The following is a 26,972-nucleotide window of genomic DNA, read 5'->3' on the forward strand; positions in this document are numbered from 1 at the left end:
TCGAGATCTTCTATTAGAACAGAAGGGAAAGGCAGACTAAACGGAGGGTACTGTAGATCTGAGAAATCGCAGATTTTGAGCATGTTTTATGTTTTTGTATGACTAAATGTTTAGTTTTGTGTGCGTCTGTTTTGGGTTTCCTTTTTTATGCAAAAATCTCAATAACATTTTTTTTTTAAATAAAAGAATCTGCTTGCCCTTCAGTGTGATAGATGACAGTCTCTCCGGAAACATTTTTCCTATTGCGGAGTCTATTGTTGCACCCAGATAATGAATTATTTGCGTGGGCTGCTGAGTCGATTTTTCAAAGTGGACGTGGAGACCCAGTTGGTGGCAAAGGTCTAGACATTGTTGAAAATGGTTTTTCACGCTCTGGGGGGAGGGACCTTTCAGAAGCCAGTATTCGAGATAGGGGTACACGAATGCCTCTGCGCCATAGAGCGGATGCCACTACTGCCATGCACTTTGTAAACACTTGAAGTGCTGACTTCAAACCGAAGGACAGAACCTTGAACTGATAATGGGGGGATCCCACCAGAAAATGCAGGAACTTCCTGTGATGTGGACTGATCGGGACGTGAAAGTATGCATCTTGCAGGTCCAGCGAACACACTCAATCTCCCTGCTGCAGATGTGGATATATTTGATGGAGAGCCAACATGCAAAACTTCTCTCTTATGATGAATTTGTTGAGGGCCCGAAGATCTAGAGTAGGTCTGTATTCCGATTTCCGACCTTTCTTCCTCACTAGGAAATACATTGACTATACCCCTTGACCTTGTTGTGATACAGGAACCTCCTCGATGGTGAATACTTCCTGTTGCAGTATTTTCATCTGGTGGCACGCTGTTTTTACCGGAGGTATCGAAGGAGGCAGATGCCAAAAATGTAGAGAGTACCCATTCTGCAGCATAGTTAACACCCACTGGTCTTTTGTGATACCAACCACTCTTCTAGATGGTTGGCAATACTTCCCCCCCCCCCCACTGGAGTGGGAAACGGCGATGGGGGAAGCTGATACTCATTGCTTAGATGGTGTCTTCGCTGAGGCGGTAGATTGACGATGGTTTCCTCTTCCTCTAGGGGCACAACGGCCCTGGTAATGCGATCTCGATTGGCTTTGATGATGTTGCTGCCTCTACTAGTGAGGGGTTTGAACCCTCTGATGGAAGGGCCGCCGATCGTATGGCCTGTAATGGCACTTGAATTCTTTTCTTTTTTCAAGCCCGACAGCCTTCAGGTTATCAAGTTCTGTCTTCATCCTCGACATTTCCTCATCTGTGTGAGTGCCGAACAAGGATGAGCCTGAACAAGGATGAGCCTGAGAAAGGAAGGTTGAGAATTCGGGATTGCACTTCAGGTTAAAGTGCAGTCAGTCGGAGTCAGGATGACCTTCTGGCACAGATTCTGTGTGCGTAGGAGTGTGCAGACAGCGTCGCTCCTTCAGCTGCAGCACGGATAACGTGGTTCGCCACCAAGCTGCCTTCCTGCAATATCTCCTCAAAATCCCTGCAGTCTTCTCTGGGCAACTTTTCTGTAATTCTTTGAAGCGAGTCCCACAAGGATCTATCGTAGTGCCCTAATAGTGCCGAGGAGCTGGAGACCTTCAGCATGGAAGCTGAAGTGCCACAGACCTTTCTCCCCCGCGAACCCTGTGATCTGCTCTCCTCATCAAGTAGGACTGTTGATGAGGAGGCCACTGCATGGGTCTTTTTAACAGCAGTAATAATTACTAAGTCCGGAGGCGGGTCAGATCTGAGAAATAATGGATCCTCTTCCGGGGGTCTATATTTCTTTAAGATCCTCGTAGGCGCGGTCTTGAGTGTCACCGGCGTAAGGAAAGTGTCCATCACTGGTTGAAGTAGCCCCGGCACCAATGGCAACAACGGTCTGGCTGCTGACCTCTGATGCAAAGTTTCAAAAATCACTGAGGATGAACTCTGCTGAGTGGGATAACGAGGTTCCGTTTATTCGCCCCTCTGGCCAGAACGTCCTGAAAGGTACTGTCATTATCCACTGGAGACCCTCGACGGTGGGCTGTCTGTAAGAGTATGTGAGTAGTCCCTCTTTGAAGACTTGGTGGAAGAGGGTGAACGCGTCGGAGACCTGGGTCTTCTCCTTTTACCTCAAGACCTGGATCTCCTTCTTGAGGAGGGTGCAGAAGTATGTGTACAACCTGGACCCCTCGATGGAGTAGTAGGAGAAAGATCTACAGCTTGAACTAGTTGGGTTAGAGGAGATCTGTGCAGAGGACTGGGGTAGTCCTGATTAGCTTGTGCAGTGTCCGATTTTTGCCAGTGATGTAGAGGCAACATGGTGTACAGATGGCGATTTCTGCCTCTCTTCCCGTGCAGGAGCTTCAGGTGAGTGGGGGCGTTCGGGTGAAGACGTCGGACTGTTCGACGTCGAGATAACTACCGGAGGTGATCTTGAGGAAGACGACGAAGAACGTCTTGAAACAGTGCGATGGGTCAATGCCGACTGGCGAGTGTGTCTCGACCTTGATCGTGGAGTCACTGAATGAACCAGCGCTGGAGATTCTGCCCTCGACGTCTGTGATGGAGACAGAGAAATGCTCACAGGACGTAAGCCGAACGAGACCGATGCCTCGACGACGACGGAGGAGTTCGTCTCGACGCCGAGAATCCCTGTGATGACGCCGACGGAGCTCTTTGTCTCGATCGCCTCTGCGGCAGGGTCTTGTGCCTCGATGTCGACCTTCTCTGAGACGACGCCGACGGAGTCTTTTGCTTCGACGTCGGTGACAGTGACTTTTGCTTCGACGGTGAGCCTGTACCTGAAGCCGCCAACAGAGTCTTATGCCTCGATGTCGATCGTCTATGGGACGACGTCGACAGAGACTTGTGCCTTCTAGTCGATCGTCTACTGGACGACGTCGACAGATTTGTGCCTCGATGCCGACCGCCTGCCAGAGGGCACCGACGGAGTGTCGTGCCTCGACGCCGAGCGTTCACCCAACGCTGACGAAGGCCTGCTCCTCGACGTTTATCGTCCCCGGGTTGACGTCAACGGAGGGTCCGTTACCTGGTGACTCGACGTTGGAACAGTCGTCTTTGGTCTTGAACTCGAATGGTGTGTCTGCACAGTCAAAGACTTCCACGACGACATTTTCTTCCCTGCTGATAAGTTCAATGCCGATCTCGACGCCGATGGAGAATAGATCGGAATCTTGCTTCTCGACATCGATCTTGCTCTCTTTTTCTTCTGTCTCACTGGAGACCTACCTCTTTCAGAGAGCCCATATAGACGAATTCTTTCTCTGTCCTTGAGGGTTCTCCTGGACAGCTTCTTGCAATGCTGACAGGTCTCTGGTGAATGAGAGTCAGGGAGACAGAATACACTCAGGATGTGTGTCCGACCTGGCCTTCTTCTTGACACAGGAGGGGCAAGGGTCAAAAAGAGATGGCATTATGACAGAAAATAAATCGCTTTCTGTCAAAAAAATGGCCGTACTTCACTTTAGAGCCTAAAAGACGTTGAGTGAAAGGTAGAAAACCACAATCAGAGTAGACTTATTTGACAAAAAAGTTAAAATGACAGAGCTGTGAATTCCAGGGTCCTGACTGAAGGAGCCGGAAAGAACAACTGACCTAACTGTCACCCCTGAGGCATGATGGGAAGCTAGGGGTTATGGCTGCTTTAAAGGCATGATGCCAGTTTTTGTGTTACAATTGCTTTCAATTTCTATTCTACTGGTTTCCAATGTAGCCTGCAGGCTAACAATGCTTGCTCTTTTGCAGTTTTTTTTCATGATTCTACTCAATAAAAGGAGTTCAAGTTACACTTGCCTTCCTGTGGTCTACAGCTATAAGTAATATGGGATTGCAAAAGATGTTATTTGTTTATTATTGCATTGTTTAGCCTCCTATATGGGGGCTGCATTTGGATGAGAAAAAATTATATATATATATATTTTTTTTTATTATTATTTACCGCACATTGGCGGGAAATATTCAGTGCTTATACTATTGATGAGGATCCCCTGGAATATAATTAAGTGTTACTACATGCAACAATAAACTCAGTTTTTTCCCCCCCAACACAGCTCATAAGAATCACTGGATACGTAGGAAAAGAATAAAGTAGGATAAGAAAGATTATAGCATGTTTGGGAAAGGAGAGAAAGAGGCTATGCTGGGAGTTAAATACAAAAAAAATGTGTTGAAGTGAGAGCTGCCAGTTGGACCAGTACATTATGAAATACAGAGAGTGGTACTGAGGATAAATGCAATGGCATTGGGAACAACAGTTAATGATGCGGGAAACTGATTAATCGTATATATAGAGTGATGCTTAAACTACTGAAGAAACACTACAAGGAGGCTACCCAAGAGCAACAGCAGACCATCCCATTACTGTAATATCCAACAACCAAAAGAGTAATAAATCTACTCGGAGAAATCCTTTCAAACTGGTGTTCAGTTAATTACAGCGCAAAGCCAGCAGAAAGTACAATATAGAGTCACATCAGGACCAACAGAAGACTACGCTCTGGTGGTGGTATTAAACCAGTGGGAAATATTAAGGGGCATAGATAAGTGAGGCATACACCATGTTGGGTAAATTGTTGGTTAATTATATAATTATAGGTAGACACTGTTGCCAGTTGAGGTGGCAACTGGGATTGCCTGTAGGAAGAAAGTATTACGTTAAGTGAAGAGAAGGAAGAAGTAAAAGGTGAAAGACGGAAGAAGACTGGTAAAAAAGCAAGAATTCTGGCTCAAGGCCCTTTGTAGGCTATAACAAGCCCAAACAACATAGGCATCACAGGATGATGCTCTTAAAATTTCCAACCTTTATCTGGACAACCTGAGCAGAATGGTAAAAATAGATGTAAAGTAAAGATGTTTGGGTGGCGGGGTGGGGGTGATGCAAACAAGCGAAGATATGGCTCTAGAGCAGGGGTCTCCAACCGGTCGATCGCGAGCTACCGGTAGCTCGCTGACCACCCGGGAGTAGCTCGCGCCCGGCATCCAATTATTGCTTCTTTCTAAGATCCGGTATCTATTTATTTTCCCTTCGTTATTTTTTTAGGCGTGTTATGAGCGCTTGCCCGCCCTCACCCAAACCAGCTGCTCAGATTGGCTGAACTGAGCTTTATCTGGGGCGGGGCGGGCGGAAGAACGTGACGTTCTTCCTGAACTCCGTCACAAACAGGAATCGCGCCACCGGCATTTACCAGGCTTTATATCCTGTGTGACATGTGCGCAAAGCATCAGGACGGAAAGCCTGATAGCTGTAGTGCAGGCACAAGCACTGTTGAGCTATCTACCTTACCGGAAACCTTGCCACGTGCCTTTCGATCCTGCGAAGAGTGGAGCACGTTAGCAGATTGGTAAGTGAGCCCCTGGCTCAGTAGCTTCATATTAAGCAAAAGCAACTCAGTGCGTGTAAGACTCTGATTCGAACGTGTGTACCCGTTCATGCAATAACGCCCCCGCCCCAAATAAAAATCGGAGTGAAATGCTGCCTAATTTGAAGGATTCTACTACAATAGTTAATCAGCATACTGATAATATCAAGATCGAACATGCGCCACGGGAAGCACCGTCCTGCTCTTCATTTTAAAAATGCGTGCAGCTGAAAAACATTCACTATTAACTTTAAAGATAACATTTCAGTAAATGTGCTGTTTTATGTTCAATAACGCTGCCGCCTATTTAAGCAAAGGCCTACTTGCAAGTGCCGTGGATTATCTTATTCAAAGATAAATATTTGAAATTCAAGAAACAAACCCACAGGAAAAAAGTACTATGAATACAAGTCAAAATTCTCTTACGATACCTATTCCCTTTTCTGGTTACCAAGTTACCAAGGGCAGGCCAGCCCCAGAGACAAGCAGTCTTTGAGTGCATGTGAAGCAGAAGGTAAGATATGCATTCTCAGAGTTGGCAGTTAACCTGCTTTCTCTGTCAGCAAACCGATTAACGAAAAGATGATCAGCCCGTACACAGAGGGATGGGCATAGAGGAGGCAGGAAGTGGGGGAAGTCACTTGTAAAATGTGACCTCGAGGGCTTCGCAACAGGTGCATTAAGCCCCTGATCTATCCTAGTTTCATTGGAACCAATGAGACATTGGTTAATGCAGATTAGTGAAGGAGGAGGTGCATTGACCTCCGATGTATATTCTAATCTAGAACAGGAAACTATTATCTGTAGGGAGAGGTCCTGCGTTAACCTTTTCAACTATATTATTGGGGCTAGAATTAGTAACCTGCGGGTTGGAGCTCTGCATCAATCACATTTACCCCCTGAGCTTTCGTACTGGATTTGAATCTGCGACCTTCAGTTTGCATGCCTATCTCTGCAGCAGGCGCATTAACACATATACACATTTCTGCAGCAGGTATATGTCATTAAGCCACTGAGTTCACTGCTATGGAACCATAATTTGACCAGCATGGAAAACGCGGCTCTCATTAAAAAGATACTAGTCTGCATTTTTTTGCTTGACAGAAGCTGACAGATACTTGGCTAAGTAATCAAATGGTCAGCTTAAGTAGTATTTGAAACCTCTTACATTAACGATTAATCATCAGGTGCAGCTATCTCAAAACCAGGTGCCAAATTCAAGGGGAAGGGTGTGAGAACATTACTCTGTTATTTTATGGGTTTTTTTTCTGTAAAGCCGGAGGGGTGAAAAACAATGTCCATATATGTACACAGTAGTTACAACCTTTCCAAATACCAGTCATTTGTTGTTGTTTAAATAGTCTGCAAACGCCTGGACATGAAAGAAAATCATATGTATTCATTTGTAGCATAACTTTTCTCCCTTTGTTTATTTGATAACGAAGAAAGGAGAGGCATTTTGCTTCAGCATTTTTATAGCGCTTACTAACCCAATGTATGGCACTGTAGTACTTACCTACATGGTGAGCAAGTGTGTAAGGTAGGTGGTTGGAAGTGTTTTCTTTGGTTTTTGTTCCTTTGTGGGAAGCGTTTCCATGTCTTACCTGATGAACACCAAGGTGCGGTTATCATGTTATGGGACGCAGTGCTTAGCAGTATGGTGGGTGATGAGGTGTGAGACAGCCTTAAAGTCAATGAAGCTGGGCGTGGAGGTCTCTCGGAAAAAAATTGTGAGCTGTTTAACCTTTTAGGTAGCTCACTACAGTTTTCACCGATCAGAAGTAGCTCTCACTACAGAAAAGGTTGGAGACCCCTGCTCTAGAGGCAGCTAGCCCCAGGCTTATGGTCAGGTAGCTGGAGGGGAAGAGTCCAAAGCGAAATAGCAAGGACTGATCAGGCTCTGTTGGCCACAACAATCGAGAGACAACACCACAGCCACAGATGGTCTGACAGATATATACACATTTCTTGTCACTTCTAGCATTACAAACATTTCATGCACTAAAATTTTTCTTTATATAACTTATCACTTCATTAAATATTCACAGCAAACTTAGTTAGCTCACACTATAATACGAGCATTCATTTACAGCATAAAACACTAATAGCCACATGTATCAACCAATTTTGCGTCTGCAAACGGGCCGATTCGCAGAATAGGCCCATTTGCGAAATCAAAAAAGCTTTTTACATGTATTAAACCTTATTTTGGATTCAGTAACCTGTTACCGAATCACAAAATGAGTTAGCTATTCGGTATCTGGAAAGGGGGTGTTTAAGAGGTCCCTTCCAAATAGTGAATCACAGCAGTATGCAGGAACGTTTTGTAACCGTGAAGTAGTCGCAAAGCATTCGCAATTTACCACCAACTTCAAGTTGGTGGTAACCCATTCGCAATTGAGAAGGGGTCCCCAATTCTAATTTTAAGGAATTGGGGGTTAGATCATGTAGGACTGCATTTATTTTATGTCTAAGTGGTGTTAACATTTATATTATTTACCAATTTGTTATGTTTGTTTTTATGGCTGAAAAGAAACTTTGTAAAGCAGACATTCTAAGTAAAAGAAATACTTGTTATGAAAGTTAATAGAAAAAGGGTAATGATATAATGTTTTTAAGTGTCTTTCGGGAGTATTGGGCTATTTTAATGTATTTTAGACTTATTTTGATTATGTGTAATTTTTGTTGTTTGTATTTGTTATTTTAACCCCTTGGCTGCGGCAGGAATTCCGCCGCAGCGCTGGGGGGGGTTTGGGGGCACTACGGTGGCGCCGTGCTCATGACGGAACCACTCCGTCATGAGTCACGGTTGAGCTGTGCTCATGACGGAGTGGTTCCGTCATGACTCCGCCCACGGCGCTAATCGCCCGCACAGGCGGGGAATTAGCGCTGCGTGTGCGGAGCGGCCGCCAACGGCCTCAGCATGACGGAACCACTCCGTCATGAGCACACGGCACCCGTGGCTCATGACGGAGTGGTTTCGTCATGAGCAGGGAAGGGGTTAATGTTGTAGTTTACCCCTTGAAATGCTGCAACTTTTTGCTGCTAGCACAATGGCACTTTAGTTTTGGAGTTGAAATTTGTAATGCACGTTGTCTCTGTGGTTAATTTTTATTGGCATATTGTTAAAATTGTTTACATTTGCTTCTATTATAAGGCACTTTAGTTTTGGTGCTGTAAGTAAATCTCATTGTATTTGTACATGTATATGTTTAGTTAAATGTTGCTGTGGATATTCACTGTTTTAAAAAAAAAAATGTTTTCCCTTTGTAATGATTTTAATTAATCAACAAATAAATAAATCAATCAATCAATGGAACCCTTCCTTTTGGAACGGTGGCGAAAACTTTAAGAGCAGGCAGCGGTCTCATGGAAAACTGCCTGCTCCTAAAAAATGAAAAGAAAACTTTAAATTTTAGTTTTTTTAAAACAACCCATTTCCCTTTAAGGAAAACGGGCAGCATTTAATAAAAGATTGCTTTATTGAAAAGCAATCACGGATATGGTGGTCTGCTGACCCAGCAGGCCACAATCCCCGTGATTTTAGCGATTCCTAGGGGGTCGCAAATTGCGACCCACCTCATAATATCAATGAAGTAGGTCAATTTGCGACCCCCACTGAATCGCTATATGAAACGCTTGGAGTTTCATACATTTGTAATAGCGATTATCTTATTGTGATTCGCTGAAAATCGCAATTAGGTAATCGCTATTACAAATGTTGATACATGTGGCCTTTAAATCAAGAAGGATAAGTTACTTACCTGTAATCCTAGTTCTCTTCCAGGGGTATACTCATCAAAGTCATAAGCACTGAATAATCCCCGCCCATGTGCGGGACCCCGGAGCATATACAAAAATACATATATGTCTATGTTTAGAACCACAAGTACATAGTACTTCCAAAACATACATATATACACATATAAATATGCAGCCTATAATAGGTCCAATAGACTGAAATGTCAAAATTACATGGATTTCTACTATAAGAAAATAAGATTACATGTAAATAATGTAACATAGAACATATACTGCAGTAGTCTTCAACAATAACCCTTTATTTTCATAAAGAAAAACAAGTAATTGTAGGCAATTTGTTCGTAGGTTACATAGATGAATAATCATCACTGTATAACAAAAAACTGCCACCTTGCCTTTAAGGCTACAGAGAACCTGGACACCGTGCCTTTAAGACCTCCAGGAGCCCCCTGATTCCATCATGCACCACAAGGGACAGTTAGGTCAGTTCTTTTTGTACTGCGTACTAACATGTGGTAACCAGGATATCAGATGCAAAGAACACATTACCATACTCTTAATGCTCATCTGGGGAGGCGGGAGGGTTGCTAATGACTTTGATGAGTATACCCCTGGAAGAGAACTAGGATTACAGGTAAGTAACTTATCCTTCTCCTTCAGGGGGTACTCATCAATAGTCATAAGCACTGAATAGAGTAGCAAGCCCATACCCACTTCCTCGCGGGTGAGCAAACAGTCACAATAGTTTTTAACATAGCATCTAACAAGTAATTATCCAAACAGATTTCTGGGTGAGGCCAGCGCGAATAGGGCATCCGCCTGTGTATCAGAGTCCAAACAGTAATGGTGCGTGAAAGTATGCACTGAGCGCCATGTGGCTGCTTTACAAATCTCTGCCACAGGAATTTTTCTAAGAAGAGCTGTGGTAGAAGCCTTTCCCCTGGTGGAATGGGCCTTAGGCTTGCCAGGAAGGACTCTATTGGCCAATTGATAGGACAAGGATATACAAGACACTATCCACCTAGAGATAGATCTTTACAAAGCGACAGAACCAGTATTTACGGATCCATAGTTTATAAACAGTCGGTCCATTTTCCTCAAGCTTTTTGTTTTGTCGAAGTAAAACTTCAGAACCCTCTTAAGATCCAAAGAGTGGAGACCTTTACGGAGGATTTGAAGGATTCAGAAAGAAAGTGGGGAGAGTGATTGTCTGGGTAATATGGAAATCCAAGACTACTTTGGGTAAAAAACTCGGATGAGTTTTTAAAACCTCCCTGTTTGCATGAAAAACAGTATAGGGCTCTTTATAGCATAGTGCCTGGATGTCACTTACTCTGCGAGCAGAGGTGATAGCCACGAGAAACTCAGCTTTCATGTCAAACGTTGTAAAGAAGCTCTATGAATAGGCTCGAAAGGAGCACCCATCAATTTTGTTAATACAATGTTGAGCTCCCAAGGTGACGAAGGAGCTCTAATTGGAGGGTAAACCTTTCTTAATCCCTCGAGAAAATCTTTGACCACAGGGCTTTTTAAGAAGGAAATTTGATTAGGTGATTTTCTATACGCTGGTATAGCTGTAAGGGGCACCTTAATAGAGGAAAATTTCAAACCAGATTTGGCCAAATGCAGTAAATATAGTAAAAGCACCTGTTCCTGACCCCGGACGGGATCATGTCTATTATTTGTGCACCATAAGTAAAACCTCTTCCACTTAAAAGCAGAAGACTCTCTAGTGGAAGGCCTCTAAGCCTTTTTAAGAATGATCATACATTCTGGAGGGAAGTCTAGATGTCTGTATTGAAGGACTTCAGGAGCCATGCCGTCAACCGTAGGGATGATAGATTGGGGTGGAATACCTTCCCTTTGTTCTTGGATAGTAGATCTGGACGGCATGGTAACCTCCTATGCGGGACTTCTGATAGCTGAAGGAGATCCGGATACCACCACTGACGCGGCCATTCCGGAGCTATCAAAATCATCCTGGAATTGGTCCTGTAAAACTTGATGACAACTGTGGGAATCGGATTGGGTGGAAAGGCGTACAGTAATGTCTGAGACCAATTTATCCAAAGGGCATTGCCCAGAAATCCTGGTTGGGGAAACCTGGATGCGAAGACTGGGCATTTTGCGTTTACCGAGTCTGCAAACAGGTCGATGTCTGGTGTTCACCAGTTTCGAAAGATGCTTTGAATGACTTAGTCGTTGAGCGACCAGTCGTGAGCTTCGACGTATTCTCTGCTCAAGGCATCCGCCTGGACGTTGAGAGTCCCCGGGAGATGCATTGCCAGAATGTTCAAGTCTCTTGCAAGAAGCCACTTCCAGATGCTTTTAGACTCTAGAGAAAGAGGCCTCGATTGGGTACCTCCCTGTTTGCTTAAGTAATGCATGGTGGTCGTGTTGTCCGTTTGGATCAGAAGGTACTGAGATCGAAGTGACGGGAACAATGATTTGAGAGCCAAGTGCACAGCTCTCAACTCTAAGCGATTGATATGGTAAGTTTATTCTGTCTCCGACAACAGGCCTTGAACTTGAAGAATCCCCATGTGCGCACCCCATCCCTGGAGGGATGCATCCGTGACTATCGTTTGTGTAGGAGGGTCCAGGTGAAAAGGAACTCCTTTCATCGGAATGAATCTCTTCATCCGCCATTTGATGGAATCCTTGGCCGATTGGGAGAGAAGTAGCTGATCCTCCCAACGCCATGGCACTTGCATCCATTGGTTTTCCAGAGATTGCTGCAACGGACACATGTTTAGCTTGGCATTTGGTACGATGAAGATGCATGATGCCATTGATCCCAGCAGTGATTACACCTGCCTGACTGTGGGATACTGCGTGAGAAGAAGGTTGCGGCATTTCTCTTGAATAAGGATAACCTCTCCTCCGAAGGACACACGCTTGCTTCTGCGGTATCCAGTAAGGCACCCAGATAGTGGATCTTCTGAGATGGATTGATGATTGATTTCTTTTAGTTTACATGAAGGCCCAACCTGTTTAGTACTTAAAGACAGTACGAGAGATGACTCTGAAGCAGAGCAGGTGATGAGCTCTTCAGAAGCCAGTTCTCCAGATAGGGGTAAATGAATATCCTTTGCTTGCGAAGAAAAGCTGCCACCACTGCCATGCACTTGAAAAACGTTCGGGGGCTGATTTGAGCCAGAACGGGAGAACTTTGAACTGAAAGTGTTGGGCAGACACTTGGAATCGTAGAAATTTGCGATGTTTTATGGACACTGGAATATGAAGGTATGCGTCCTGCAAGTCTATCGCACACATCCAATCTCCCTGATGAAGCTGAGGGAATATTTGATGTAAAGCCAACATTCAAAACTTCTCTTTGGGAATGTACATGTTCAGCAGTCTTAAGTGGAGTATTGGTCTGTATTCTCTGATACGACCTCTTTTCTGAACCAGAAAATAGCGAGAATAAATCCCCTGCTTTCTTTGTTGAATAGGGAAATTTTCTATGGCATGTTTTTGTAGGAGAACGTTTATTTCTGCTTGTAACAAGTGGTGCCTTTCAAGAGGCCTTTGCTGTGGAAGAACTGATGGTGGTGGGGATTTGAACCTGAGCAGATAGCCATTCTGCACAATATTCAAAACCCACTTGTCCTTTGTCAATCTCTCCCACTCCTTCAGGTGTAACATGACACTTCCTCCCACCGGAGTGGTCAACGGGCATGGAGGAAGCCATCCCTTAGTGTTTTGCTGATTGTTTAGGAGCGTTAGGTTGCTGTTTTGTAGATCCTCACCCTCGTCCAGGTCTTCTTTGTTGGTAATGGGACCTGGATTGACCTTGACCCTGATTTTGCGTGTTCCAATGAGGGGTTTGAACCCTCTGTTGAGAGGAGCGTCAATCATAGGGACAGAATATACGCCTAAACTCTTTCCGCTTTTCTACGCCAACAGATTTCAGAGTGTCCAAGTCATTCTTCATCTTGGACATTTCGTCATCTGCATGGGAACCGAACAGAGAGGATCAATTGAATGGAAGGTTTGTGATCCTTTGTTGTGCATCAGGTTTTAGCCCCGTAAGACGAAGCCATGCCGATCTTCTTGAGCAGATGCCATGCGAGTATCCATGGGCCTCCAAGTCAGATGCATCTGCGGCTGCACTGATGATCTGATTAGCTACCAGACCGCCTTCTCAGAATATCTCCTGGAAGTACTGTTGATCTTCCTTCAGCAGCTTCTCTGTAAATCTCGCCAAAGAATCCCAGAGCTATCGTACCGACCCAGCAGAAGCACTACCACCTTCATCACCGAAGCCGATGTATTGCACATTTGTTTGCCCAGTGAGTCCATATTTTTGCTGTCCTTCTCTGGTGGGGCAGTAGAAGATGTAGCCGAATGTGCTTTCCTGTCTAGAACCACTATCACTGAGTATGGAGGTGGGACTGCGCGAAGAAAAAACGGGTCCTGCTCTGGGGCCTTATATTTCTTGGATATCAGCGTGGGAACTGAACTCACCGTGGCAAGAAAGGTCTGCATTGCTGGTTGTAGCAGACCTGGCACCAAAGGTAGCAGAGGCTTTGCAGAAGACCTGTGATGTAGAGTTTCAAAGATGACTGATGTTTAAACTGGAGGTGTAAATATAGTGATAATTAGCTTGGTGGCACCCCTGCAAAGGACTTCATTAAACGTTCCGAGATAGTCTATCGGGGACACCCTGGGCGGGGGTGTAGTGGATACAGTAGGAGAGTAATCTCTAATGGAAGACCTTGTACATGTAGTTGTTGATGGAGATCTATGTCTTCTTTTAGGAGTAGGAGAGCGGCGAGATCTTGAACGCTTTTTCACAGGTGATCGAGACCTTCTTGGGGACCTGCGTAGAGGGGGTCCCCCAGAAACTCTGGGTGGCGATAGAGACTTGGAGAATTCCGCGCCCGGAACTCTAGCTGGCACTTTCCAGTGTCAGATACTCTCTAGCCATCGTGGAGATAAGTTAGTAGGAGACTTTTCTCTTGGACCCGGAGATCCCTCCAGTGTGACTTGTATAATGTTGATTCCAGGCGAAGGTGACACTTCTCTTGATGTCGACCGCTGTGTTTTTGATGTCGATCCTGGTTTTTCTGGTGAGTCTCCTGAAGTGGCAACAATCCTCTCCCTCGACGTCGAACGCTGCCTCAACGCCGACCCAGATAAAGCCACCACCGACGTGGACCGCTGTGGAGACGCACTTGAAGATTCGTGTCTCTGCGATGATGCTCTCGACATCGGTCTCCTCGACAGCGACTGTCTTCTCGACGTCGAATGCTGGCAGGTATGTGGTGCCCTCGACGTCGACTTCCTCGTTGTCGATCGTGCCCTCGACCTTCTGTGGTTCGGAAGGGGTTTTTCGTCATCGATCCCCTCGACGCCGACCTTCGAGAAGGTGGAGATCTCGACCGGTGTCTCGTCGTCGACGGATGTTTCTACGTCGACTTAGATCTGTCTTCACCCACATACCTCGAGTCCGAAGTATGCCTCGACGTCAACTTACTTTTTGTCGACGGCGGTTCTCGTCTCTTCGACGGCGATCTGTCCCTCGACGTCGTAGAATGACTTGCTTGTTTTCCTGACGCCGATTTCGACGGCGAGCACTCTGGAATCTGCTTTCTTCTGGAAGCTGGGAAAGCAGATCGACACTTCTTGTGTTGTCCATGAGAGGAGGGCTTCTTGGAATGCGACTCAAGGCCACTTTTGGTTTTTCCTCTCTCCATCGACGCATGAAGTCTGATCTTTTCTCTGTCACGCAGAGTTCTTTTTGAAAATTGTTGACAGTAGTAACACTTCTGTGGATTGTGTGAGGATGGCAAACACACAATACACACAGAGTGAGGGTTGGATTTCACCATTTTCTTCCCACAGGAAGGACATTTGTTAAACAAAGCTGGCATTTCTGACATAAAAAGATAGTAAAAATGTCAGAAAATAGTTATAAACTAATACCAGCAAAGTAAAATGTCGAACAAAGTAGTAGAAAATCAATTTCTGACTGAAAAAAGTCAAAAAAAGACCAAGCTCAAGCTCCAGGATCCTCACAGAAGGAGCCTTAAAAAAGAACGGACCTAACTGGCACCTGTGGTGCATGTTGGGAGGAGGGGTTTTTTGGAGGTCTTAAAGGCACGGTGTCCAGGTTCTCTGAAGCCTTAAAGGCAAGGTGACAGTTTTTTGTTATACGGTGATGATTATTCATCTATGCAACCTACGAACAAATTGCCTGCAATTACTTGTTTTTCTTTATGAAAATAAAGGGTTGTTGCTGAACACTACTGCAATATATGTTCTATGTTACATTATTTACATGTGATATTATTTTCTTATAGTAGAAATCCATGTAATTTTGGCATTTCAGTCTATTGGACCTTTTATAGGCTGCATATTTATAGGTGTATACATGTATATATATGTATGTTTTGGAAGTACTATGTGGTTCTAAACATATATATATATATATATATATATATATATATATATATATATATGTATTTTTGTATATGCTCCGGGGTCCCGCACATGGGCGGGGATTATTCAGTGCTTATGACTATTGAGGAGTATCCCCTAGAAGAGAACTATGAAAAGATTACATGTACCAAAGCATTGTGAAAGCAGGTCATTACGTGTGGGAGGCATTTCAATCACCGAAAACAAATTACCTTTTTTAAAACAGGCTAATTTTACACAAGGCAGGTAAGGAGTTTTTCTTTTAACAGTCATTACCTAAAGAGAGGATATGTTTTTAACTGCAACTTTTATACAGCGTGCTATACGTTCAAGGGCACTGAATGTATCATGAATTATGAATTCTCTTTATTATGCGTGTTTTATGACTTTTTATTTTTATATGTATTATTAGTTTTACAGGATTCCCGTGTAATGTTTTATGCAAGTTTATACTGTGCTTCTTTTATAGTCACTTGATGATTCAATAACGAATAACTGACTGCATGCATTGTGAAAGCTTTTTTTGTCATATGGAGTAAACATTCTCTGCAAAAAAAAAAATATCACAGCCCATTTCTAGAACTGACCAGCTCCAGGACTTAAGTATTTAAATCACTGCTCATATGGAGGAGTAAAACAAACTTACTGCATGAAGTCTTTGGAGAAAATAACCCAGAGAGTGAGGTGCTCTCTTAGCTCTGTAAAAAAAAAAAGAAAATTCAGGAAGGGTGGCATCTGTGTCCTCTTCCTCAGTAAAACCAAGGAACGATGGTTCCATCAAGGGAAGCAGGGAGAATAGGGGTTAGGAGTTGGGGGAGCAGCAGCAAGTGGAGCACCAAGGATTAATTTGGCTCTGTTAGCCATAACAATCAGTTAGGCAGCACAAAAGCCACAGAGGATAGAACAAAAATATCCAAAATATTTTGGCCAGGGCCAGACTGGCCATAGTGGGCACTGGCAGATTTCCCGTGGGCCAGAAATGTGGGGGCGGTTTTGGACCGGTAATGGGTGATTTTGGTACAGAGGGCCAGTTTTGCAGGAGTGTTGCAATATCGGCTCCCGGTATAAAAAGCAGCAGCGCTTCCTACCAGCACCCCCCGCATCCTCATGGCCAGTCCAACACAAGTGCCAGGGCTGGTTTGCATTCCCAGTCCGGTCCTAATCTGGACAAATGTAATGGATACATCCTTCTGCAGATTCCTTACCCTACAATTCATCCTTCCAGCGCCCCAGACAGTTCGCATAGACCACCGACGTTTGAAACTGGAAAGATGTTCAGTACTCAAAAGGACCCTAGAAAAGCACTCACGAGTACCAGGGTTTTGAATGTTCTGATTTGCGAGTGAATGGTGGAAGGCCAAGTGATGACCCGAGGCTTGGCTTGTTTTCATGATGATCCAGACAACAGACACAGAGCTGTACACCCCAGCTAGTATCTTACATGGCATAGGTCTGGCACCTTTTGTTATGCAACTGCTCAACAGTTAACTCAGGGCAGAAAGGACAAAAATTCAACAAAAGACTATTCATTCATTATTTTGACGCACCCTCTGTCAAGTGCAGTGAAGATCCAATGTCAAAGCAAGACTTGGAACAGTGCAGCTGTGTCATATACTGACTGCGTCACAAGAAAAGAAATACAATGCTCAATAGAATTACTGCTGGTGAAGGTGAGGTGTACAAACTTTCCCCTGTGACGGGCACCTCATGCCAGAAAAGGAGGCCATGATATAGGAATACCTTATGCTATAAAAGAGTACCAATTAATCTTCATAGTCCAAACCCTCCTGCTGTCTATGTGCTTGCACTACTTGTTACAATTTAAGTTTATCCCCACTCATGTTATAATGTTTACATTGCATGAGATTTAATATTCTTTTCCTCTCAAGGGGCCGTTTGCAACTGACAAGATGAAGAAAACACATAACTGCATACCCTCAATCTTTGGACCCGAATAAGCAGAACTCCCACCGCAGCTCTCTGTCAATTCTTTTGTCACGGAGTCTGTACCAAATTAACAAGACTGGGGCATCTGAAACACACATGGATCTGTGGCAGTGTCCAATACAGGTAAAACTCAACTCAGTCTCAAACCCAGACCCTCCTCATGAACATCACACCTGAGGCGAGCCTCTTACTACAAGTTATTACAGACACGGTTTCCAGTCCTGGACATTCATTTGATAACCAGCATTCCGTTTCTTTTGCTTCAGCTGAACAAATTAGATGAGCACACCTGAGAAGAATAATTTGTGGCTTTAAAATTCAGGACCATAGACAGTGTCCTTGATCACCAAATGTACGATGGGCATCTAATCATGCCTCCTCTAATAGTGGACTCTCCAAATTGCTAAAACAATTCAGCAAAGTATGTGTTTGCTGCAGAAATTGTTGTGTTATTTGCAGGTCACAGATCCCTTTATGGGTAGGGCAGACTCCGCTTTTCAATTCTCACAAGTAAATAAATAGAATTCAATTAAATGTGGCAATCAGCTAGTCAGAGCTCCTCGAAACAGCATAAATTAAGATAGCAAAGCAACATAGAAACACACTACTCTAATTATTAAATGAATAGCAGCCATCTGGCTCCCAACTACGTTTAGGCGCGGCCCCTCAAAATTAGCCTCAACTCCCTGAAACCACAATTACCTGCCTCAGATTATGTGTCTTCCCTGTCATATACTACCTTTTTAGACTTGGGGCTTCTCTAATGCATAGTCTCGTCATATCATTTGCACTGCCCCCCCCCTTTCCTCTTAAACATGAACTCTCACCACCCCAGCAAGGTATGCTATGGTTAGAGCTGACTGTAGTGCTGGGTTTGTGGTCAGGTTTGGGGATATTGTAGTTAAGAATAATATTAGAGTTTACAACAGCAGTATGTTTAGGTTTTTGTTAGTTTAGGTGAGTACTGAGGGCAAATATAGCAGTATGGATGGTTTTGAATAGAAGAAGGGTTGTGGTTACCTATTAAGGATAGCAGTACGGTTACGTTTTAGTTAGCAGTAGCTTTTGAGTTCCAATGGAAGACTGCAGTGAGCTCGGTTAACAGTAGGATTGCGGTTAGTGGGGAAGACAGCAGTATGGCTGGGTTTTAGTTAGTGTATGGTTCATATTGTACAACTGTGATTTGGTTAAAAGTAGGGTTGGGGTTTGCATGAGAACTCAGGTTGAGAAGCGGGCTGGCAAAAGACATTGGGAGAAGTACCAGCAGCATGGACTGGATTAGCGAAAGCCCCATAGTCACCTGCATAGCCTGCTGGCAGCTCTCCACCAGTCCTTGGATGAGGTAATAACGTGCCTCACACAGCACCTCCTCCAGCTCCCGCTGTGACTCTGGTAGGGACACCGAGTCATCCCGCAGATAGTTCAGGATTGTCCCAAAATGCTTCCCACTCCGGTCAATCAAAATCCATCCTGCAAAGAAAAGTCCAGTCTGTGACGGTGCAAGAATAGGTAGATGAACAGGGTAAGTGACATGACATTTGGCCCACTCAGCCCTTTGCCGCTCTGAAAAAAATCACCTCTTAGGGTAAAATATTTCAGGCATTTTTCTTCCCTCTCTCTCCCCCCTGCCATCACATTCCCAGTATTATCACTATCCTCAAACAGTAGGTTTGTTGCACCTCCATCCCATTAACCTGCTCTCAGCTCCACATCTGGCACTTTCCTGCTCCTCCAATAACTTTTTTGTTTATTTTCCCTCATACACTTTTATGATAATGCGAGTTGCACCCGAATGTCATAGATAGCTTAGCACACCCTAGTACAGACATTGATCCACCTTAGCCTTTGAAGTAGACAACTTCCACTATAATTTCCTACATTTATTGAACTCTGTACCTCATGGCTGCCCGACAAATGTTTGCTAACGCCACCCGAAAAAAACGTTGTTGTTCACAGAAAACCTTCCCATACCTTCACTGTCAGTCAGCATTTGCATGCGTCCACTGAACATGGCCTTCAACATAGTGTCATGCTTAGTGAGGGTCTGCACTGTGGTGTAGTGAAGGGAGCCCCCTACATTCAGCTTCACGTATTTGCTGCTGGGACTCAGTGGCTTGAGATCAAAGGTCACGCCGGCCCGGTGATTCTGGGTAGGTACCAGTGAAGGGCACCCTTCGGAGGCCAGCAGAGCCGGTAGGGCCACGGATGCCTCAGCCGACATCGCCACAGCTTCTGCACAGTGGATGGAGGAAGGAGAGTGGGACAAAAATTAAAATTATTCTAGAACCACATGGTAAACCACCCGATAAAACAGCACAAAACCAAACACAATTTTGAGGTAGCAGCATAATCCTGAGTGGCTGCCGTAGCAACTCATCACTGGAAAAAGTGTATGCTACAAATGGAACATAACATTTGGGCGCGCCTTCATTTCTCTTAAAGCCATATTAAATTCACCTTTATTCTCACTTCTTGGGTGGATACGTTTTACAGTACATCATGTGTGTCGAGCCCCATCATCATAGCTAGATTCTCTTCCTTTTTTTTTTACCAGTTTAAGAGGTAGTGTGGGGGGTAACTAGATAACCAATAATTCCAGTGCTACTACTACAAATCCTCACCCAAGATTCTTCAATGTACTTGATCAGTGCTTGAGTCCACAATCCTTCCTAAATTCATTTTCCAGGAAGCGGATGGCCGGCTAAATGTACACAAATACATGTATACAGGCATAAACAAATACACTAGTGCAAAGACCACTAAGTAAATGAGGAATATTTATCATAACTCTCTATGCTGTCACAGCCAGGTTTCACATCCTTTGGATCCATCTAGAAGGTTCCAGAGTGCCAGATAGCCAGCAGAAAACTCACATTTTCTGGTGTGCTGTGCCAGGTGGGGAGTGATTCACTTCAGGAAGTACAGAGGTTAGAATCAATATGATTATCAAAAAAGGTAGAATACCTCTGACACCATAGATTGTTTTTTTAACTTATAACTCAATGTTTTTTTAATAGCCATTGGCTCCATTTATTTATGGATTCATTCTTCATTTTTTCTTAATCAAAAACAAGGTTGCCCTCACATTACACATCTATAACATCCACCTCTCTTTTTGCCTTTTGTGAATATGTCCAATAGTGATTTTTGGCACAATTAGTCTAAACAGAAAACATATACACTATTTACAAAACATACATAGGTGTGACTTAGGACTTTTAAACAAAACTACATACATAAACAACAGCAATCCTGGTTACAGTGATTTTTTCATGTATATCATTCCCGATATGAGTAAGTCCTACTGGTTTACAATTCTGATTGGGACTATTATCTCTATTTAGCCCTCAATTAACTCTACTAAGCAGGTCCTAGAGAGGTCAGAGAGTTATTTACAAACTTGTGTCTAGAGGGACGATCTAAACGGCTCAAGTACACCTATTATTGAACAGACTTGTTTTGTTCGGTTACTCTAAACCTCTCTAAAAAGAGAGCCAACGCGTTTCGACCTTCAGATAGTTGGACCAGATAGGATATTTTGTATGAAGGTCTTCATCAGGGCAGGACTTTAGACGTGTAGTACGTTAGTACTTCTATTTCCGGGATTAGAGACGGCGCGCGAGAACGCGGAAGTAATAATACGAGTGAATCCAATGCCGGAGAGGAGAACATAACCACCATTCCTGCGGTCCGGCTACATTTTAGAAGAAGAAGTCCAAACAACCAAAAAACCAGCAGGATGAAAAGAACAATCTAAACAAAAAGAAGTACCCATACATAAGATCCTAGGAGGAATATTGTACTCCATGATGCGAACCGGATAAGGCACCTAATGTCCTACATGTCTAAAGTCCCGTCTTTTTAGAGAGGTTTAGAGTAACCGGACAAAACAACTCTGTTCAATAATAGGCGCACTTGAGCCGTTTAGATCATCGCTCTAGACACGAGTTTGTAAATAACTCTCTGACCTCTCTAGGACCTGCTTAGTAGAGTTAATTGAGGACTAAATAGAGATAATAGTCTCAATCAGAATTGTAAACCAGTAGGACTTACTCATGTCGGGATTGATATACGTGAAAAAAATCACTGTAAACCGGATTGCTGTTGTTTATGTATGTAGTTTTGTTTAAAAGTCCTAAGTCACATCCATGTATTTTTTGTAAATAGTGTATATGTTTTCTGTTTAGACTAACTGTGCCAAAAATTCACTATTGTTTCTCATAGCTAGGGGTATACACAACAATTACCCTACCATTACCTGGGTACAGAGAACACAATATATAAAGAAACGTGGTATGGAGGAAAAGATATAACAATATTTTTGAACAAGGACACTTTTATTTATCCTTTCACATGTGATTAAATTCACTTCTCATTTTCTTTGTATTTGTGCTGAGCATATACAAAAACATAGCGAGAGTTGGCGCCGATAGATGCGGAGGAGCTATCGGGGAGAGGGTAGAGAAGCAAGCGTGTAATCACGACGGAAGAAATCTTGCCTTTAGAACACGAACAGGGGGCCCAGCTGACTTTTCAATAAAGAGATGGAATAGGGGTGGATCCTCTGCGTCCCACTTCTGGCTATTGTACAGTACTTACGCTAGGTATGCTGAGTAGAGGGACCAGCCTAAGATTGCTGCTGTTTTCCTTGTCCTGAAGAGGCCAAAAGGAATTTATTGGCTGAAACGCGACCGCGTCGACATTTTGGTTTTACAGAGGGACCCAAAATAATTTGATTACGTTGGGATTCAACAACCTTGCATTGCCTTAGAATTTGTGGGAACATTGATACTTCTCATGCAATGTATATGCCCTCTGGGGTTGTCCACACTATTGAAGGGTGGACCCACAATTGAAAATTAAATGTTTAGGACAGTAGCGTAGTTTTGTTATATGTACAGAGGTTTTGTTTTGTAAATATATGTTTTTGTATATGCTCAGCACAAATACAAAGAAAATGAGAAGTGAATTTAATCACATGTGAAAGGATAATTAAAAGTTTTCTTGTCCAAAAATTCACTATTGGACATATTCACAAAAGTCAAAAAGAGAGGTGGATGTTATAAATGTGTAATGTGAGGGCAACCTTGTTTTTGATTAAGACAAAATGAAGAATGAATCCATAAATAAATGGAGCCAATGGCTATTAAAAACAATGAGTTATAAGTGAAAAACCAATCAATGGTGCCAGGAGCATCAGCCATTAGCATCCGTGTGTGTACTGGTTATCGCTTACACCACTGGAGACACCATTTAAATGTTGATGGCTGTGCCCAAACAGTCTCTGCGTCCCACTGTGCCATAAAAGCCTCTGCCTCAACAGTGTCTCTTTATCTTGTGCACCTGAGAGCTTGCCAAATCATAGCAACACCTTAGAATAGTGACGGACTAGGAAGAGACTGAATAATGAAATGTTGCAGCAGCACCACACCTCTCCCTGCCCTTAAAATGTTACTGTTCCTCCTAGATGGTCAAAAGTACATTATGGCTAGTGGGCTGCAAAGTTCAAACCTTTCTAGCAGCCAATGCTGACATGAAACCAAACCAGGTGAATGCTCCCTCCAAGTGACATGAACTTAAGACTTAAGCCAAAAAGGCTTTTGGAGGATGAGGAGCCCAAGCCTTGTAAACCATTACCGACGATCCCAAGGCCAGAACAAACAACCGTGCTCCACGAGATGATGCAGATAAGCAACCCCTTAGCTAATCAATAGGTTAAAAACTGTTTACCCCTTTTGCTAGCCCGACTTAAACACAGTGCAGATTTTCCTCCATTCACAACATGCTGCTTTACCATGAACTTGTCTGTATGAGCTAGTATTTGAATAAATCAAGCTATGCAGTTTCACCACTCTGTTGTGTAATGCTCTGAATGGTTATAAAAGAAAACAATAGATTAGATCTTGGATCTGATATGGAAACCAAATCATGACAGGCTGTCAAACGCCTACTTAAGCACATTTACAAACAAGCATTTACAATGCAATGGTCTCGGGAACATTCTAGGTAGAGCTATTGGTATTGCTCATTATTTTTTTATGATTTTTGTATCCCTAAATAAATGGCATTGTCATTTCTATTGGCATTAGCTTTTTTTTTGCATATGTGATACCTATTGCATTAGCAGAGAGAGAGTGAGATAGAGAGTGAGAGTGAGGTATTGAAATAGAGAGTGAGGTAGTGAGAGAGAGTGAGGTAGATAGAGAGTGAGGTAGTGAGATAGAGAGTGAGGTAGATAGAGAGTGAGGTAGTGAGGGAGAGGGATGTTGTGAGGTAGTGATATATAAGCATAGAGTGATGTTGTGATGTAGTGAGATAGAGAGAGAGGTACATGCACCAGAGTGAGACAGAAATAGATAACACTCTGTCACGGCAGCGCTCTGAAGAAGTCACAAGCGAGAGAATACGCCTTCAGGCGTTTTACTTCAGCGACCAGGAAATGAATGTGCAAAGCTGCTCCATACTGGAAAGCACATACACACCCAGAGAAACGGAAATAGTCTCACTCGCCCATAGTTTGCGTGAAGTGAAGAAAGTTGAATATTTACCGCTTACATATTTTGTTCTGCGCACCTTATTAAATAAAAGGGAAGGGTAGGTTTAAAGCATCCTAGCTGAACATTCCAGTTACCTGCAAAGCAGCTGTGAGATCCCTCGAGGCTAGAACGGCCGACCTTAAAGCAAGGGGCGTGAGGTTCAAACCCCACCCACGCCTCACCTTTCTGTGATTCCGGGCAAAAGACTTAATCGTGAATCTAAAAATGAAAGCAATGTGGTTCCTTTTGTAGAGCGCCCTTGTAACCTTGTGCCAGGTTCATACTATGAAAAGTAGACAGGAGCCATATTTGCAAAAGGGCACATATTGCGGCCCATGTCTTTCATACAAGACCTGAACATTCTTACCTACAGCCCCCCCCCGCAGGTCTAAATCCTGAAATCCTCCAAAGTCTTTGGATATGCATCGAACTGCTTTAGCCTGTGCAGTTTGTCCATGACCAGTATCAGCCTCAGAAATATACTCACTTCCTGGACTGCACAGCCAACCACGCTACCCTCAAGCGTACGCGCAACGCATGCAGCCAATCCTCGTGCACCTTACACACCTCAGACACTATACCTCTCGTGGGCCTTGCTAATTGGGGATTCACGGCCTGGCCGCAAGCCGTGTAAGTTGAGAAATGATAACTACCCTACTTGCGCCTCCCTCTATACGAAGGCCACATCCACACCCAACATGGCCTCTGTGTGACTTGAGCGATTCACGCATGAGCGGTACTGCCAAGTCAATATAAACAATACGGTTAACCGATGCAACGAAGGCTAATGACCTACATAAGCAAAGACGATCAATGTGTTCTAGTGTATTATTCTTAAAAATATATTTCACACTAGACACGTTTGCGATGTTTTAAAATATGCACGGTAACATCGAGAATGTCACGTTCGTCTCCAAAATACCGTCTCCGCATGCCTCACGATTTCAATAAGAACTACAATCTGATAAACAAAATAAAAAGGTTGGTTTGAAGACGGCTGCTACGATGCAGTTGTAGTCCTGCTTTGTTTGAACACCAAGCTTCTCTCCCTCTTCCTGAGGCACAGTCAGTTCTCGGAGTAGTGAGGAAGAGCTAGAGTGCTAACTTTCAGTTTGTGTGAAGTGCTAAAGCCAGGAGGGCGGCTGTTTTCACGTTATAAACCTTCCACCACCCTCCGAGCATGTAGCAGCATTAACGAAGCAAACGTAAAAGGTATCACATGCAAAATTATTTTCTTAAATTCTCTAAGATTACATTTCGCCCCTCCGGAGATATTAATTCGACCACTGTGCTGCTGGTTTTGCATTTCCAATTTCATTGTGAAGCCCGATTTCTGGAAGACAAGGACCCTCGAGGATCGGGCAGCATGGTGTAGTGGCTGCATCCTATTTCCTGTACACTGCTTGAATACAGCACACATACAGAAACCATGCAGTCGGATGACGGAGGAATGCCAACGAACTGGGGATACACTTCTGTTACGTTAAGAGTGATGGATTGAAAAGCTGACAGGAAGTATGCAAGATGAACATCTGAAATGGAACACTGGAAAGCCAACCATATGTAGGAGAATCTGGCCAAATTAGAAGTAGGTAGGAGACACCACCGCCTTTCTCCGAGGCAAAGCAGAAATGCCTCGGAGAAACGCAGTCGCGTTTTCAGATTCGGAGGCGTGTTTCTTTTTCTCTCCTCTTGCCATTGGCTGGAGGAGAGAAAAACACGCCTGAGAAAGGGCGTGGCTAAAAAGTGGAAAGAACAGCACGGAACACGCCCCCAAATCTGAAAAAGACGGAGCCTATTTGGAGGGACGGCTCTCTCCTCCAATGGCTGGCCTCCGTTTAGGAAGCCAGCCAATGGAGGAGAAGCAAAAAGAGAGGAGGGCTAAATAGCCACTCTAAGAAACATTAAATCTCCGACTTCCGGTTCTGCCTTCGGCAGACCGGACGGTCCTCGACCTAAAAACACCCTTATAGTATGAGGCACAGTGACTGATAAATCCACGTTGGCATCATTTCCCTTGCCACACACACCAGTTCATTATAGCCAAAGCCTTTATACCGGCTCTTGAACCTGGCCCTTCCGATGAATGGAAAGAAAGGCAGCTAGCTATCTCACAAATATTTCAGTCATGTATAAAGAAATTCTACTTAGGCGAATAGGAACGCTTTCACTATGTGCAGATGAGATATTGGGTCCTCCATCCTTTGATTAGGCAGGCCGCTAGCAGATATCAATTCCCAATTAATCAATTTGTACAATTAGCTGGCAACACTTGGTGACTGTGGTGTTCACACTTTAGTGCACTAATAAGGTTTCTTTTAGGCATTGTAGTTCAGAATGTTTTTATGTCATGTAGAATGTTAATATGTCATGGGTTGGAACGGTAGGGGAAGACAGAGAAGCGGTTGGAGTCGGATGCAGCTGGATGTGATTTTGTTATGCACCAGTGGGTCATTTATTGGTTTTACTGAATAAACCATTTTCTGGAATTTAACCGACTCCTTCGCCTCTTTACAATGGCGATGAGTGTTTTTTGCTGACCCACTTTCTTTGGTCCGGTATTCCTGCATTTTTGCCAGCGCTGTTGAAGAGGGCCTGGATGTCCTGATTTCTATTTCAATTTGCGGATTTCTGAATTTAAACCGGACATAAGGTACTGTTTATTTAAAATTCTTACCGGATGACAGTTGAGAAGGGCTCTGAGTTCGTTCGCTTGAAAGTAAATTGTGCTCGAGCAAACCTCGACCGTTGGTAAGAATACTCTACTGTGTTTCTTCTGACGTTCCCTGGGCATACAGAGGAACGTTTCTTCTCGTCATCCTCCACGTCCTATCTGACGTCTTCGGTGCATACTTGGAATTCTTTTGTTCGGCACGCAAGAGACGTCACGCTGTGGCCGTCTTGGATTTTCACAGAAGTTGCTTACC

General features: G+C 43.9%; 1 protein-coding gene across 1 annotated transcript in view; it reads right to left on the reverse strand.

The window, feature by feature from the left end:
• Positions 1-26,972, reverse strand: part of KCTD13 (potassium channel tetramerization domain containing 13) — a 165,474-nt gene that overhangs the window by 99,020 nt on the left and 39,482 nt on the right. The window contains exons 2-3 of the mRNA XM_085618795.1: positions 19,481-19,741; positions 18,810-18,979 (exon numbers count right to left, since the gene is read on the reverse strand). Coding sequence (XP_085474921.1) covers positions 18,810-18,979; positions 19,481-19,730 — 420 coding nt within the window. The 5' untranslated portion in view covers positions 19,731-19,741. The remainder of the gene's footprint in view (positions 1-18,809; positions 18,980-19,480; positions 19,742-26,972) is intronic.

Source organism: Triturus cristatus, chromosome 7, assembly GCF_964204655.1.
Source record: "Triturus cristatus chromosome 7, aTriCri1.1, whole genome shotgun sequence".
NCBI lineage: Eukaryota > Metazoa > Chordata > Amphibia > Caudata > Salamandridae > Triturus > Triturus cristatus.